Source organism: Drosophila sulfurigaster, chromosome 3, assembly GCF_023558435.1.
Source record: "Drosophila sulfurigaster albostrigata strain 15112-1811.04 chromosome 3, ASM2355843v2, whole genome shotgun sequence".
In the NCBI taxonomy this organism is placed as follows: Eukaryota; Metazoa; Arthropoda; class Insecta; order Diptera; family Drosophilidae; genus Drosophila; species Drosophila sulfurigaster.
This window is the reverse complement of record NC_084883.1, coordinates 32,631,320-32,643,035: the sequence shown is the minus strand read 5'-3', so window position 1 is coordinate 32,643,035 and position 11,716 is coordinate 32,631,320. Positions and strand designations below refer to the sequence as shown.

The window sequence follows — 11,716 nt, the reverse complement described above, 5'->3', positions numbered from 1 at the left end:
ACGCCTTTGTTTACATTCAATAGGGGGTCGAAAAAGTTGGACTCTGTTTTTAGCTCTAGTAATTTCATCATATGCATACAGCTGTTGTAATATTGTAGTCCCAATCATTTTTGGTTTTTGTTTTGTTGTATTACGAGCACATCGTATGACTATGCCAGGGTTTGTCTAGTTGTTTCGTCGAGAGACATGTTGGAATATACCAGATACAATGATAAGCTACTATTTCAGTAGCTTGTCGTAGTACTCAAATAGATACGATACGTATTTATACAAGTATAAGCAAACATGTGACAGCTGCCTCTCTGGCGGCACTTCCGCTACCCTCGGTGTTCAGCCCTACCAATAAAAGATTATCGCCAAACTGCTGTGTTTGTGCTCAGGTATTATAATGAATTTCTGAGAATAGCATATTTAATAAAATATTCATGTGTTAACAATTAGAAACATATCTTTGTCAAAAAAATGTGTATGTATACAAATTTTCTGCAAAAAATACGCAATTAGCAAAAATGTATCAAACTCTTTATTATGCATTTCGAGCAGAGTATAATTATCACGTAATTACTTGTACAATGCATATAAGGTTTAACTGCTGACACTTCGCTGAAAGCTCGCTGATAATTGTTGCTTAAACAGTAGTCCAGTTGTCTAGCTATATTAGTGCCGCAATTGATGAGAGCTTACGGAGGAGTTAACAGCTTTTGCAGTGAGGAGTTAACAGCATTGGTAGTGGGCGTTTAACAGCGAACAGCTTGCGGCGCTAACAGTGGAGTGTCGTTTAACAGCGAACAGCTTGCGGCGCTAACAGTGAAGTGACGGTTAACGTGACGTTGCCTACAGCAGTGATGTGAATAGTTTTACAGCTGTTTGGAGAGTTGAGATCAACGACTGTACAGCGGTGGAGCCATGAAAACAATGTTAAGCAAATATGTGTACGGATAACAGACCGCAAAAGTAACAATACAACAACAAATAATCTAACGACAACTGGTTTTCAAAATACACACAAAGTGAGCCAGGCACTTGACAAACATTTGGATAATGTTTTGCTTTCAATTGTACAATAACCTAAATTAAGACTAAATAAAATTAAATAAGAAAAAGAGTTGCCCCAACCCGTAGCACGCACAGTTGATCAACATGAGCCGGCAACTAAGGTTCAGCATCCAGCCACCGCCACCGCCATCATCGCTGCCATCATCGGACAGCGATGACAGTCACTCCGATCTGGTGGAGATCAATTTAAACGGTGGCCTTGGCCTTGGCCAGGCCAAGCAGCAATCAGCGCAGGCGCTTGACGAGCTGCTTCAGGCTCGCACAGGAGCCAATCTGCCTCTGCATCGCGGTTATCCGTACGGATATGGGGATGCGGATAACGAGACGGATTACTATTTCTGCAAGAAATCGAATTCAACGGGTCAGCTGGCCGAGAAGGTCTCGCCACCACCGCCATCCGCCACGAACATCAGTTGCCTGCGCCAAATGTATTGCCCTGAGTGCCACGAGCGATTGCACGAACAAGGCGTGCGGCTCGAGCGGCTGCTGCAGCTGTGGTAAGTAGTAAACACATTGTTGTAAATTATCTATGCAACAATTTTCTAACATGAATTTCCTTTACAGCTGCTTTGCCCTGCTCCCCATATATCCTTGCTGCCTGCGACGCTCCAAAGATGACTGCAAGGTCATTTGTGGCAAGTGTGGCTATTTGCTGGGCGCCTGGAAGCGTCAATGAGCCATTCAGCCACTTGCAGTCACTTTTTTTTATGATTTATTTTAAGTAGTATACTGTATATTTAATTGTATTTCTTGTTTTTGGTTTTTGTTTCTGTTTCTGTTAGTTTTTTAAGTATCTATTGACCTTGCGATGCGTGTGCATGCCAAAAAAAAGTTTGTTGTGGTTTTGTTATTTTTGTTAAAGATGCGCACTCGCTCTCTCTCTCTGTCTCCCTCTCTCTGCCACTCTCTTGATCGCTCACTTTGTCGCACTCTCCCGCTCTCTATTGAAAGTGGTTTTGCCAAATGCTGCGCCGGCTGACGCTGACGCTGCTCAGTCGCAATCGAACATGTTGAACGAAGTGGAGCTAGACAACAGCTCGGCTGCCACAGCCGTGCTCGAGCTTGAGCCCGAGGAGCCAGAGAAGCCACTGAAGCCGCAGCTGCGCTTCTACAGCGTGGGTCCCAGCAGCTATCGGGTCAAGTGTCCACTGTGCCTGCAACAGGCGAGCACTGAGACTGTACAAATGAGTGGCGTCTTTGGACAGCTCACCTGCCTCATGTCCGTGCTGTCCTGGTAAGTGGAACAGCATCTACTACTTAATACTCCATAGTACAGTAATCTCTCTTCTCTTCGGACAGCTGCTTCCCCATCTTTGCGCTGAGCTGCGTCTACTCCTGTCTGCAGAGCCGTCTGAAGAGCAAGCGCATCTTCTGCAGCAGCTGTGGCGGACATCTGGGCTTCCACTGGCGTCCCATCTAGTAGTTTGTAGTTCCATGTTCCACAATTCTTTATTTTGGCAATTCGATTCGCAAATGACGCTATAAATAAATTCGCAATGCGCAGCTGTTGCCAGTTTTCATAATTCGTTTTTATAAGCACTCAAATATCTATCGACGCCCCAAAAGTATTTGAAATCCTCTCTCCCTCTCTCTTGATCACTCGCTCTCTCTTCGATCTTCATTCTTCGTTCTTCGTTCTCCATTCTCTCGCTGCTCGTTTCGCATACTTGACTTGGGAATTTGGCACATCTCTTTGTTTAGTTGCGCTGCGCCTGTCGTTGTCATCAAATGGCCAGCACTCAGAGCCTGGACGGCAGCGCCTGTGACTACGATGGCGTCATCTCTGAGGTGCCAAAGGTGGGTCATTTGCCCACGCTGCCTCTCGAGTTTGTCTGCCCCGCTTGCCAACAGCTACAAACCAGCAAAGTGGAGCTCGAGGCTGTCACTTGTCTACAGAAGATCACCTGCACCATAAATTGGCTGCTCTGCTGGTGGGTTAAACTATTCCAAATTTTATTCCCGCCAATTGTCTAATATCATTCCCTTTAGCAATCCCATTCACTGGCGGGGAAGACACGACATCAATCACTATTGCAGCAACTGCGGCTGCTTCATTGGACGCCACATTTCGTTGAGCTGGTATAAACGCGCTCTCTTCCGCATGCAGCGCTCGGAGGTGGAGGACAATGGACGTTGGCAGAAATTCCGCAAGGTGGAGAAGGAGGCGCTCGACGAGAAGAAGCTTGGCAGGCAGCGTTCGGCCATTGAACAGAGCTAGTTCCAATTCCACAAGTCAACACGCAGTGTTCTAAATTTAAACATAATTAAGCGACAACACTTTAAATAAAAAACAAAAACACAAACAGATGACTAAATCGCTTATATCACTTATTTGAATGAAAAGCTTTGTGTCAGTGTGCAACACTCGTTGCACAGTTTAATTAGTTTGAGAGCTCGTTTGCTATTTGCGAGAGCTGCTCTTAAAACATATCGCAGCATTTCAATATGAAACATTTTTTTTATTCAGTTAAAAGTAATTAATTGCCTGACCCGAAAAGTGATCTCTCGATGCAAAGCTTTTAAAATGTAGCAACGACATTTTCAAAAAAAAAGGAAATCATCTGCTTACAATTTTTGTTTTGTGCTAGAAGTACTATAATTTGATAATCGATTTAAGATAACATAGTCTTGGTCCGATAATATAGTCAAAGCTTATGCTTGCTGAATGCAATTTCATCATAATTTGATGTTCAAAAATTGCGAAATTAAAAATTCCTCTAATTCTTATTTCTAACTTATTTTCTTGATGAAATATCGAATATTCCATCGCTGTAATTACTTTAAACAGTCTAGGGAAAAGACTTTTAATATTCTCTGAATGGCATAATGAAGTAAAATCAATTTTTTCGGTTTTCAGATCAATCATTAATATTTAGAAGCAGTTACGGGGCATTAGTATACGAGTAATACCTTTACCACTCACCATACATGAAAGCATTTGTCAAAGATGTTTGCATTAGTCCAGAATGAAATTCAGAGGTTTGACGAAGATCAGATTTTGCCCTAGTTCTAGCACTAAACGAATGCTTTCAATTTCGCAGCATCTACATTCAAAATCACTTTAAAGATAGCATGAAATACTTAAGGTCTATTAAAAATTTACAGCTTTTAAATTGCAGTGCTGCATTTGTATACAGAGAGAAAAATATCTAGATTGAAAAGAAGATTGCAAATCTTTATTTAATATTTTTTGGATCTTAAAAAGAACAATCTAGAAATAAGATTTTTATGTATGAAAAAATCTTAATACAATTATCAATTTTAATGCTAAATCTGAATTTTAAGATTAAAAACATTACAGATTAAACAGATTAAAATCTTGATTCAAGAATGTTTTATTCTGGATTGAAAAAAAGATTTCAAATCTTAATCTAAATTGAAGATTTTTAGATCTTGATTTAAGATTTTGTCTTCTTGATTCAATTTGGAGGATTTTCATTGAATTTCAAGATTGGGCAATCTAGATTTGTTGTAGAATTTCGATATTTATTAAAGAAAAAACCTTGTTGGTTCAATTTTGACATCATACAATATTGATTTAAGATTTGAATCTTGATAGTAGCACGTTTTTTCTTCGTGTGGAAACTTTGAACTTACCTAGCTGAAGATCACATGAAAGCTCTTACGAGCAGTCATGAAACTACCGGGTGTACAATAAAAAGCTTTCAGCTGCCGGCAAAAGCTATCCACTTGAAGAGCCGTAAACATATGAATTTCGTGCACTGTCGTTTACCGTGGCGAACAGTTGTGACGTAATTGGGCTTTAAAAGGTGATTGCTCGCTCGATTTTTACTGATAGCAGTAAACAAATCGAATCGGGTCTCTCCGACCCCGGTTTTTCACACACACAGAGTGTTCGTCGGTCAAACGCAGTTGTTATCTGAAACGGTTATGAAGTGGACAAGGCGTCGCAATAGATACTTCGCCGAGACTTTTACAGCATTTAAGCCGCTGGACAGACGTCTGTTTGTTCAGTTTACGAATGCATTTCAAAAGAGACACAACAAGTTGAACGCTGTTCGCGTTACAAATTCAAGTTCTGATAATCTCACAAAATGTTTTGGATTCTATTTTTGACCATTTTGCTGGTGCTGATCGTGCAATACGTGCGAAGGCGTTATACACACTGGCAACGTGAGGGCGTGGTCGAGGAAAAGGCCAAGTTTCCCTTCGGCGTACTCGATTCGGTGGTAAAAAGTCAGCGAGGTTTCGGTCTGGCTGTGTACGATGTCTATCTGCGACACAGTGCAAAGATCGTAGGCATCTATATGATGAACAAACCCACGTTGCTGGTGCGAGATGCTCAGCTGGCGAGGCAAGTGATGACCAGCGATTTTGGTAGCTTCCACGATCGTGGCGTCTATGTGGATGAGAAAAACGATCCGCTGTCGTCCAATTTGTTTAATCTGCAAGGAGCTTCATGGCGCAATCTGCGCAGCAAATTGACGCCTTCGTTCTCGTCGGGCAAGATCAAGGGCATGTTCGATACCATCGACGATGTGGGCGAGAAACTGGTGCAGCATCTGCTGGGTGTCATTGAGCGGTCGCCCAATGATGAAATCGAAATGAAGGAAAAGCTCACCACATATGCCATTGATATCATTGGTTCGGTTATCTTTGGCCTGGACGTGGATAGCTTCTCCAGTCCCAATAATGAATTTCGTGCTTGTAGCGATACGTTGCTCAAAAATGGTTCCGTGTTAATGAAGATCCACAACATGTGTGTCTTTATCTTTCCACCGTAAGTAGAACGCATAATTCTCTGCAGCTTATTGCTTATTGCTTATGTTTTCCCCTACAGACTGGCCAGGCTCATGAATCGCTTGGGCTTCGAGAACGAGGTGCTGACCAAGCTGCGTGACATTATGCGTCGCACCATTGAGTTCCGCGAGAAGAATAATGTTGTCCGTAGGGATCTGCTGCAGCTGCTTATTCGTCTGCGCAACACGGGCAAGATTGGCGATGATGATGATGAAGTGTGGAACATTGAGACGGCACAGAGTGACCTTAAGGCCATGTCCATTGAGAAGCTTACCGCTCAGGCTTTCGTCTTTTACATTGCCGGCTCAGAGACCACCGCAGCTACTGCGGCATTCACACTCTACGAGTTGTCCATGTCCCCGAAGCTGCTGAAGGAGGCTCGCGATGAATTGGATGCGGTCATGGAGCGTCATCAGCTCAAACGTGGCAACAAGTTCACCTACGAGGCAGTGCAGGATCTCAAGTTCTTGGATCTGTGCATTAATGGTAAGTTTAGTGGATAAACTGCAAATAACTTTTCTAACTTATATTCTCCCTCTCCTTAGAAACTGTGAGAAAGTATCCTGCATTGCCCTTCCTGAACCGCGAGTGCACACAGGATTTCAAAGTACCGGATGGGGATTATACCATCAAGAAGGGCACTCCCATCCTCATCTCGCTGCTTGGTATTCATCGTAATGCCAACTACTTCCCCAATCCCATGGACTATGATCCACATCGCTTCGATGCCGACATCATGAACTACGATCAGTCGGCTTATATGCCATTTGGCGAGGGACCCCGACACTGCATTGGTAAGAATAGAATAGAATTTAGTTGCCATATAACATATTGAATAATTCGCACAGCTGTTGCGATATTTTAAGTTATCTACAATTGAATTAGAAGTGATTTATTGGAAGATTTCATAGAAGTTGTCAGTTAAAATTGTGTTGAGAAACCTTTAAAAGATAGCCTCTTTATTTTCACAGTAATATTATAATGAAATAATTCGTTTTACTTGCGGAAATTGCAGTATTTTAAAACTACAATCGTTTTCTTCTTATTATTGCAATATTATTTTTAAATATTTTTATGAACATTTCGAATTACTTGCAGCATAACTTAAACTATTTACAGCATCTCACAAAATGAAATTAATTGTATTTTAATGTATTTATTTAATGCATACATTTTCCTTCTAAATTTGAGAAAAATAGCTGACGTAATTGAGCTGTTGCCAACATTAATTTCATTTGAAATTATTTTCAAGAATTGGTTGTAATTACAGTGTTACGAAAATATTTTCTATTTAAATTTCATTTCTAAGACTTCTACTTCTAATAATCTTACATAAATATTCTTTTTACTTCCAGCTCAACGCATGGGCAAGGTCAACTCCAAGGTGGCTGTGGCCAAGATACTGGCCAACTTCGATGTGGTTGAAGCGCCTCGCAAGGAAGTCGAGTTTCGCTTTGATCCAGCTCCTGTGCTAATGCCCGATGGCGGTTTGCCCCTTCGCCTGAAGAAACGACTTTAATCAAAATGCAAACATAAATAATGTATCTAAATGTTTATTAATAAAGCGCAAATGCCTCAAACTAAAAGCCTTTTCTGACAGCACAAGTGCTTGGGGCCCATTATGAAATCAATGCTGTTCTGAAATGTTTCACATTTGTTGAAAAAATAAACAAAACAAGGTAATTTGTTTGTTGCTCTGGTGCTGTTTCTGGTTCTGCTTGGGCAGCTCCAGCTGTAGTCTCGATGCCCCGATGACATCATAGAGTGCTCACACAATACACATACGCCCTGTTGCCGCACTCCGCTCTCGCTCAGCAAACTCACGCAACTCTCTCACACATTGTTCACTCTGCCTGTTTTGCTGGCTGCCCGCCAGTTACAATGGAAACGCAGACGTTGCAGATCAAACTGCTGCCCGCCCAAACAGCTGAGGAGCGTGCTCGCAATATTATTGCCAATATTGTGGTTGAGGATCATCATGCCACACTTGTGCCCTTCATCGACGAGCATGAGCCCCATGAGAAGGTGACACTGCTAACCCAAGTGGAGGCGGCTCCCAAGTCTCCGCCACGTTTGCGCTACTATACGCCGGGTCCGTCCACCTACAAGCTGCTCTGTCCGCTGTGCCGCGAGAGAAGTGAGGCGGCTGTGATGCGTGCCGCAGGCTGCAAGGATGCCAGCTGCTGTCTCAGCTTGCTCTCCTGGTGGGTTAAGGAATATCGTTCGCTGACTTTCAATATAATCTTTGCCTTTATTCATTTATTCCAGCATCTTTCCCGTATTCTGGATCTGTTGCATCTGCACCTGGTGCGGCTGCAATCGCGAGTGGACCACCAAGGGCGTCTATTGCAATCGTTGTGGCGGCAAAGTTGGCATCCAGAGCAAGTCCGATTAGGTCAATTAATGTGCTATAAATGCCAGACATTCTTTTGTTTTTTAATTCTATTACGCATCTAACTCAATTAAAGACGCGCTACAAATCAACACGACTGTACGCTCTCTCAATCATTCGCTCGTTCGCTCTCTTTTGACTTTGCTCTCTTGTTGTGTGCAAAACAGGTTGCTCTATTGCTTTGGCCACATTTCGCTTTCAGTTTGGCCGCAGCAGCAACGATGACGACCACGACGACGACTGAGGAGCAACAACAGCAGCAGCATCAAGCGTCGCTGGAGGCGAAAAAGGAGCGCGACATTTACGAGAACTTTGCCACACCGCTGGCTGGCACCTTTCTCAATCTGCCTCGTGAGTCGGTGGTGCTGAAGTGTCCTGCGTGCGGCGTCAAGGAGCGCAGCGTGGTGCAAAATGATCTCAAGTGGTGGGCGAGTGAGATCAATCGCATTGTTGGCTGTCTCTTTGTGTGAGTTGCAGTCATTAAAATGATCACCATCATTTTTATAATCACTAATTAATATCCTTCTTTTCAGCTCCTTCTGCTGCTGTTGCTGCTTCAACTATTATGTGCCCTGCAAGCAAACGGATCGCAGTCATTACTGCGGCAACTGCGGCTGCTACTTTGGACGCGCCATGAAGCGACGCGCCCCACTCAAAATTAAGTAGAAGACCCGAACTCTCAATCGCCGGCTCTCTGTTGTTCTCTTGTTCTCCGTCACATTTTTTGAATACTTTTCGCATGCTGAAAATAAACAATATTTATACTACAAACGCTGCTCTCTTTCTGAATTTCGGGCATCGTTCTCGCTCTCCAGTCGCGAGCTTGCTGTCAGTATCAATTCGCACGCGTGCGACAGCAGACAACGCTTCAACATGGCTGAGGAAACGTCGCCCGCTCCGCTGTACTTTGCAGTCGGCCCCAATGCACGTGAGATCACCTGCCCCTACTGCAAGACCCTGGCCAAGACGCGCATCCAACGCAACTGGCTGCGCTGCTGCACCAAGCGTCATCATTGCGGCGCCTGTGGCGAGTATCTGGGTGTCTATAGACGCCCCCAACTCTGAGTATTGAGCTGCCAAAAACAAACCAAAGTGTCAAACAATAAAGAGCTGCTACTGATGACTACCAACTGTGTGTTTGTGTTTTTAATTGATCGAGAGAGTGAGAGAGAGAACGTAGCACGCTCTCACTCTCGGAATATTTTACGTGCTGGGGCGTTGCTGGATTCAGTTACGCGTCGTCTGGCGGAGTGTGCACAACATGGCCATCGATGAGCCGCAAGTGATTGCGATTAGCATCACCAGCAAGCCGCAGGTGGGCTATCTGCAAACAGAGTCTACTATGGTCAACTGTCCGGCCTGCGAACACTTCGAGTGGAGCGTGGTCCAACTGGAGGCGGTCACCTGTCTGCAGCGACTGCTTGGCCTCACAAAATTGTGGTAAGATGAGTGACAATTTGTTGAGCACTTGACCAGCTAATACTCGGATGTATTGCAGCAAAAGCTGGCGAGGACGTGCTGACATTAATCACTATTGCGGCCATTGTGGCTGCTACATTGGACGCTATGTGCCCATTGGTTGCTATGAACGTTGTCTATCGAAGTCAGCACGAAAACAGGCGGCTGTGGATGACATGCGGTTGAAGACGAAGCCCAAGGATTGTGCTGTGCGTGCGCAAAAGTCAAGGGAACGTGTGTTGGCACAGCGCGCCGAGCAGCGTGAGAAGCGGGAGCGAGAACGTGAGCAGAGGGAGCAGCAACAACAACAACAGAGTCAAACTGTGGTGGTAACAGTGCCGGCCAAGCAGCAATGAGAGCTAGTCAGGGTTGTTGTCTTCGCTAAAGTTAAGTTGGCTAAGCTTTGTGTGAAAGCTTTATTCGGGTCGCAGTTCAAATATATTTATACTATGCTTGGTATTTATTCGAGTGGAATGCACTGTGAGAAATATTCTGTATTTAAACAAGTAAGAAAGTCGAGTATCCTCGACTGTAAGATACCCGTTAACCAATTTTAATAGAAGCAAAACTACACCAAATTTTTATACCGAGAAAATACAAAAATATACCAAAGTGCATATATCTATATTCTTTAAAAAGACATCATAGAGTACAAAATATATCAGATTGCAGCAGTAGTTTTTGTCATTCAAAAATATTTCTTGAATAACTTTTACCGGGTATTATTGTATGTGCCTAAAGTTTTTTTTCGGGTTGCAGTCTAAATACTTGTTACTACTTCATATGAAATGCACTGTTAAAAATATGTTCTATTTCAAATCTTCGCATAAATCTTTGCAAACTTCGTGCCAATTGCAAGAAGTTTGCAAAGATTTATGCGAAAAGTTTCTACGGGTCGTAGTACAAATTTTAATGTTATACATACAAGTCAATGCACTCTGAGAAAAGTTTAGCTAGCTTGCAGTTAAAATATATTTATATGCTTATGTTACTTCTTCGAATAGATTTCACTGTGAGAAAAATATAGTTAATGCGGTACAAATTCGCGATTGGGACGAATGCAATTGTGCTCGCGATCGTAGATGCCCAGAAAGCTATTGCAGTTGGAGCAATGCAAATACTCGCGATTGTCCGGCGAGGTCAGACAAGGCAGAAAGCAAAAAGGCCAACAGTTGGCCACACACGAGGCCGGGCAGCCAGTGCTCGAATAAAACTCAGAGCTGCTCCTCAACACCGGACGACGATTGCAGCCGCAGCTGGGACAATAGATGCAGCCATCGGTGGGCAGCCAACGCTCAATGGAGCTGCGATAATATTGTCGCCTATTGATGTCCTTTGAGTCGGTGATTTTCGGCTCCTGCCATGTTTGACTGCCGCTCTTTTGGGACGGTTGACTGCCACTTGGCGGCTTATGCTTGGCCAGATCTAACAAATAATTTAGCTTAATAGCTTATTAAGTTATCAAGTTTAATACCTACAGCGTTCTGCCTCGTCTGCCATTTCTGCCTCCGATATGCCCGTCATCTTGCTAATCTGCGACAAACGCTCCTCGCTGATGCCATGCTCAGCAGCAAGCTTGTGCAGATTCTGCACCTTATCGTTGGCATTCTCTATGATCTCTGGATGATGTGTTTGCACATGACGCACCAAGCAACCGGTGTCATAGCGCGAACATTTGATGGTCTTCAGGCACTTGAGACAGCGCAGATATTGCACATCGCCAACTTTTGTGGACATGGTCAGCGATTGATTATTGGTTAGAATGTCTGATAAAATATTTCTTAAAATAAACGCACAATTTAAGAATGATTTGTATGATTACAGTTGCTTGTGTATAAAAGAAAGTAAGAAATTTGTTTACTTGTATAATAAAATGTGTAGACAGCAAATGCTCAGCGAACTATATGTTATAGAAGTAATTCTAAATTGAAAACTAATTGAAAGTATTTTGATAAATTTCACATTATCAAATGCGACGACATTCTAGGGTAGCGTTTTATTTGACTAGTCTTTAGACGAATTTACAGATTATTAAACAATTTGGAATAA

At 43.1% G+C, this 11,716-nt stretch overlaps 9 protein-coding genes across 9 annotated transcripts; 8 read left to right on the top strand and 1 right to left on the bottom strand.

Annotated features, from left to right (window-relative positions):
* The first annotated feature begins 1,017 nt into the window (after window positions 1-1,017).
* LOC133842058 (uncharacterized) lies at window positions 1,018-1,802 on the top strand. Its single transcript, XM_062274966.1, has 2 exons — window positions 1,018-1,553; window positions 1,621-1,802. Exons 1-2 carry the CDS (start codon window positions 1,141-1,143, stop codon window positions 1,730-1,732), a joined length of 525 nt encoding a protein of 174 aa, XP_062130950.1. The 5' UTR covers window positions 1,018-1,140; the 3' UTR covers window positions 1,733-1,802.
* A 232-nt stretch (window positions 1,803-2,034) lies between these two features.
* Window positions 2,035-2,579, top strand: LOC133842061 (uncharacterized). The gene is made up of 2 exons (XM_062274970.1): window positions 2,035-2,290; window positions 2,356-2,579. The coding sequence occupies exons 1-2, from the start codon at window positions 2,064-2,066 to the stop codon at window positions 2,474-2,476; spliced, it is 348 nt and encodes a 115-aa protein (XP_062130954.1). The 5' UTR covers window positions 2,035-2,063; the 3' UTR covers window positions 2,477-2,579.
* Window positions 2,580-2,723: 144 nt separating this feature from the next.
* On the top strand, window positions 2,724-3,363 carry LOC133842059 (uncharacterized). The gene is made up of 2 exons (XM_062274967.1): window positions 2,724-2,987; window positions 3,046-3,363. Exons 1-2 carry the CDS (start codon window positions 2,785-2,787, stop codon window positions 3,272-3,274), a joined length of 432 nt encoding a protein of 143 aa, XP_062130951.1. The 5' UTR covers window positions 2,724-2,784; the 3' UTR covers window positions 3,275-3,363.
* A 1,258-nt stretch (window positions 3,364-4,621) lies between these two features.
* LOC133840745 (probable cytochrome P450 6d2) lies at window positions 4,622-7,402 on the top strand. The gene is made up of 4 exons (XM_062272784.1): window positions 4,622-5,797; window positions 5,858-6,303; window positions 6,363-6,611; window positions 7,173-7,402. The coding sequence occupies exons 1-4, from the start codon at window positions 5,112-5,114 to the stop codon at window positions 7,334-7,336; spliced, it is 1,545 nt and encodes a 514-aa protein (XP_062128768.1). The 5' UTR covers window positions 4,622-5,111; the 3' UTR covers window positions 7,337-7,402.
* Window positions 7,403-7,491: 89 nt separating this feature from the next.
* LOC133840751 (uncharacterized) lies at window positions 7,492-8,252 on the top strand. The gene is made up of 2 exons (XM_062272792.1): window positions 7,492-8,021; window positions 8,086-8,252. The coding sequence occupies exons 1-2, from the start codon at window positions 7,699-7,701 to the stop codon at window positions 8,210-8,212; spliced, it is 450 nt and encodes a 149-aa protein (XP_062128776.1). The 5' UTR covers window positions 7,492-7,698; the 3' UTR covers window positions 8,213-8,252.
* A 55-nt stretch (window positions 8,253-8,307) lies between these two features.
* LOC133840752 (uncharacterized) lies at window positions 8,308-8,967 on the top strand. The gene is made up of 2 exons (XM_062272793.1): window positions 8,308-8,675; window positions 8,743-8,967. The coding sequence occupies exons 1-2, from the start codon at window positions 8,431-8,433 to the stop codon at window positions 8,873-8,875; spliced, it is 378 nt and encodes a 125-aa protein (XP_062128777.1). The 5' UTR covers window positions 8,308-8,430; the 3' UTR covers window positions 8,876-8,967.
* Window positions 8,968-9,039: 72 nt separating this feature from the next.
* Window positions 9,040-9,359, top strand: LOC133840753 (uncharacterized). Its single transcript, XM_062272794.1, has one exon. It carries the CDS (start codon window positions 9,083-9,085, stop codon window positions 9,272-9,274), a length of 192 nt encoding a protein of 63 aa, XP_062128778.1. The 5' UTR covers window positions 9,040-9,082; the 3' UTR covers window positions 9,275-9,359.
* A 65-nt stretch (window positions 9,360-9,424) lies between these two features.
* Window positions 9,425-10,230, top strand: LOC133840750 (uncharacterized). Its single transcript, XM_062272791.1, has 2 exons — window positions 9,425-9,649; window positions 9,708-10,230. Exons 1-2 carry the CDS (start codon window positions 9,471-9,473, stop codon window positions 10,021-10,023), a joined length of 495 nt encoding a protein of 164 aa, XP_062128775.1. The 5' UTR covers window positions 9,425-9,470; the 3' UTR covers window positions 10,024-10,230.
* A 391-nt stretch (window positions 10,231-10,621) lies between these two features.
* LOC133844220 (uncharacterized) lies at window positions 10,622-11,530 on the bottom strand. The gene is made up of 2 exons (XM_062278125.1): window positions 11,146-11,530; window positions 10,622-11,092 (listed from the first exon to the last, which is right to left on the bottom strand). The coding sequence occupies exons 1-2, from the start codon at window positions 11,402-11,404 to the stop codon at window positions 10,695-10,697; spliced, it is 657 nt and encodes a 218-aa protein (XP_062134109.1). The 5' UTR covers window positions 11,405-11,530; the 3' UTR covers window positions 10,622-10,694.
* Window positions 11,531-11,716: the final 186 nt, after the last annotated feature.

Coding starts and splice junctions, on each gene's coding strand:
- LOC133840745 (XM_062272784.1), top strand. CDS start 5,112: ATGTTTTGGATTCTATTTTTGACCATTTTGCTGGTGCTGATCGTGCAA. Junction 5,798..5,857: donor TGTGTCTTTATCTTTCCACC/GTAAGTAGAACG, acceptor TTTCCCCTACAG/ACTGGCCAGGCTCATGAATC. Junction 6,612..7,172: donor GGGACCCCGACACTGCATTG/GTAAGAATAGAA, acceptor TTTTACTTCCAG/CTCAACGCATGGGCAAGGTC.
- LOC133842058 (XM_062274966.1), top strand. CDS start 1,141: ATGAGCCGGCAACTAAGGTTCAGCATCCAGCCACCGCCACCGCCATCA. Junction 1,554..1,620: donor GAGCGGCTGCTGCAGCTGTG/GTAAGTAGTAAA, acceptor TTTCCTTTACAG/CTGCTTTGCCCTGCTCCCCA.
- LOC133842061 (XM_062274970.1), top strand. CDS start 2,064: ATGTTGAACGAAGTGGAGCTAGACAACAGCTCGGCTGCCACAGCCGTG. Junction 2,291..2,355: donor CTCATGTCCGTGCTGTCCTG/GTAAGTGGAACA, acceptor CTCTTCGGACAG/CTGCTTCCCCATCTTTGCGC.
- LOC133844220 (XM_062278125.1), bottom strand. CDS start 11,404: ATGTCCACAAAAGTTGGCGATGTGCAATATCTGCGCTGTCTCAAGTGC. Junction 11,093..11,145: donor GGCAGACGAGGCAGAACGCT/GTAGGTATTAAA, acceptor ATTATTTGTTAG/ATCTGGCCAAGCATAAGCCG.
- LOC133840751 (XM_062272792.1), top strand. CDS start 7,699: ATGGAAACGCAGACGTTGCAGATCAAACTGCTGCCCGCCCAAACAGCT. Junction 8,022..8,085: donor TGTCTCAGCTTGCTCTCCTG/GTGGGTTAAGGA, acceptor CATTTATTCCAG/CATCTTTCCCGTATTCTGGA.
- LOC133840750 (XM_062272791.1), top strand. CDS start 9,471: ATGGCCATCGATGAGCCGCAAGTGATTGCGATTAGCATCACCAGCAAG. Junction 9,650..9,707: donor CTTGGCCTCACAAAATTGTG/GTAAGATGAGTG, acceptor GATGTATTGCAG/CAAAAGCTGGCGAGGACGTG.
- LOC133840752 (XM_062272793.1), top strand. CDS start 8,431: ATGACGACCACGACGACGACTGAGGAGCAACAACAGCAGCAGCATCAA. Junction 8,676..8,742: donor ATTGTTGGCTGTCTCTTTGT/GTGAGTTGCAGT, acceptor CCTTCTTTTCAG/CTCCTTCTGCTGCTGTTGCT.
- LOC133840753 (XM_062272794.1), top strand. CDS start 9,083: ATGGCTGAGGAAACGTCGCCCGCTCCGCTGTACTTTGCAGTCGGCCCC.
- LOC133842059 (XM_062274967.1), top strand. CDS start 2,785: ATGGCCAGCACTCAGAGCCTGGACGGCAGCGCCTGTGACTACGATGGC. Junction 2,988..3,045: donor ATAAATTGGCTGCTCTGCTG/GTGGGTTAAACT, acceptor CATTCCCTTTAG/CAATCCCATTCACTGGCGGG.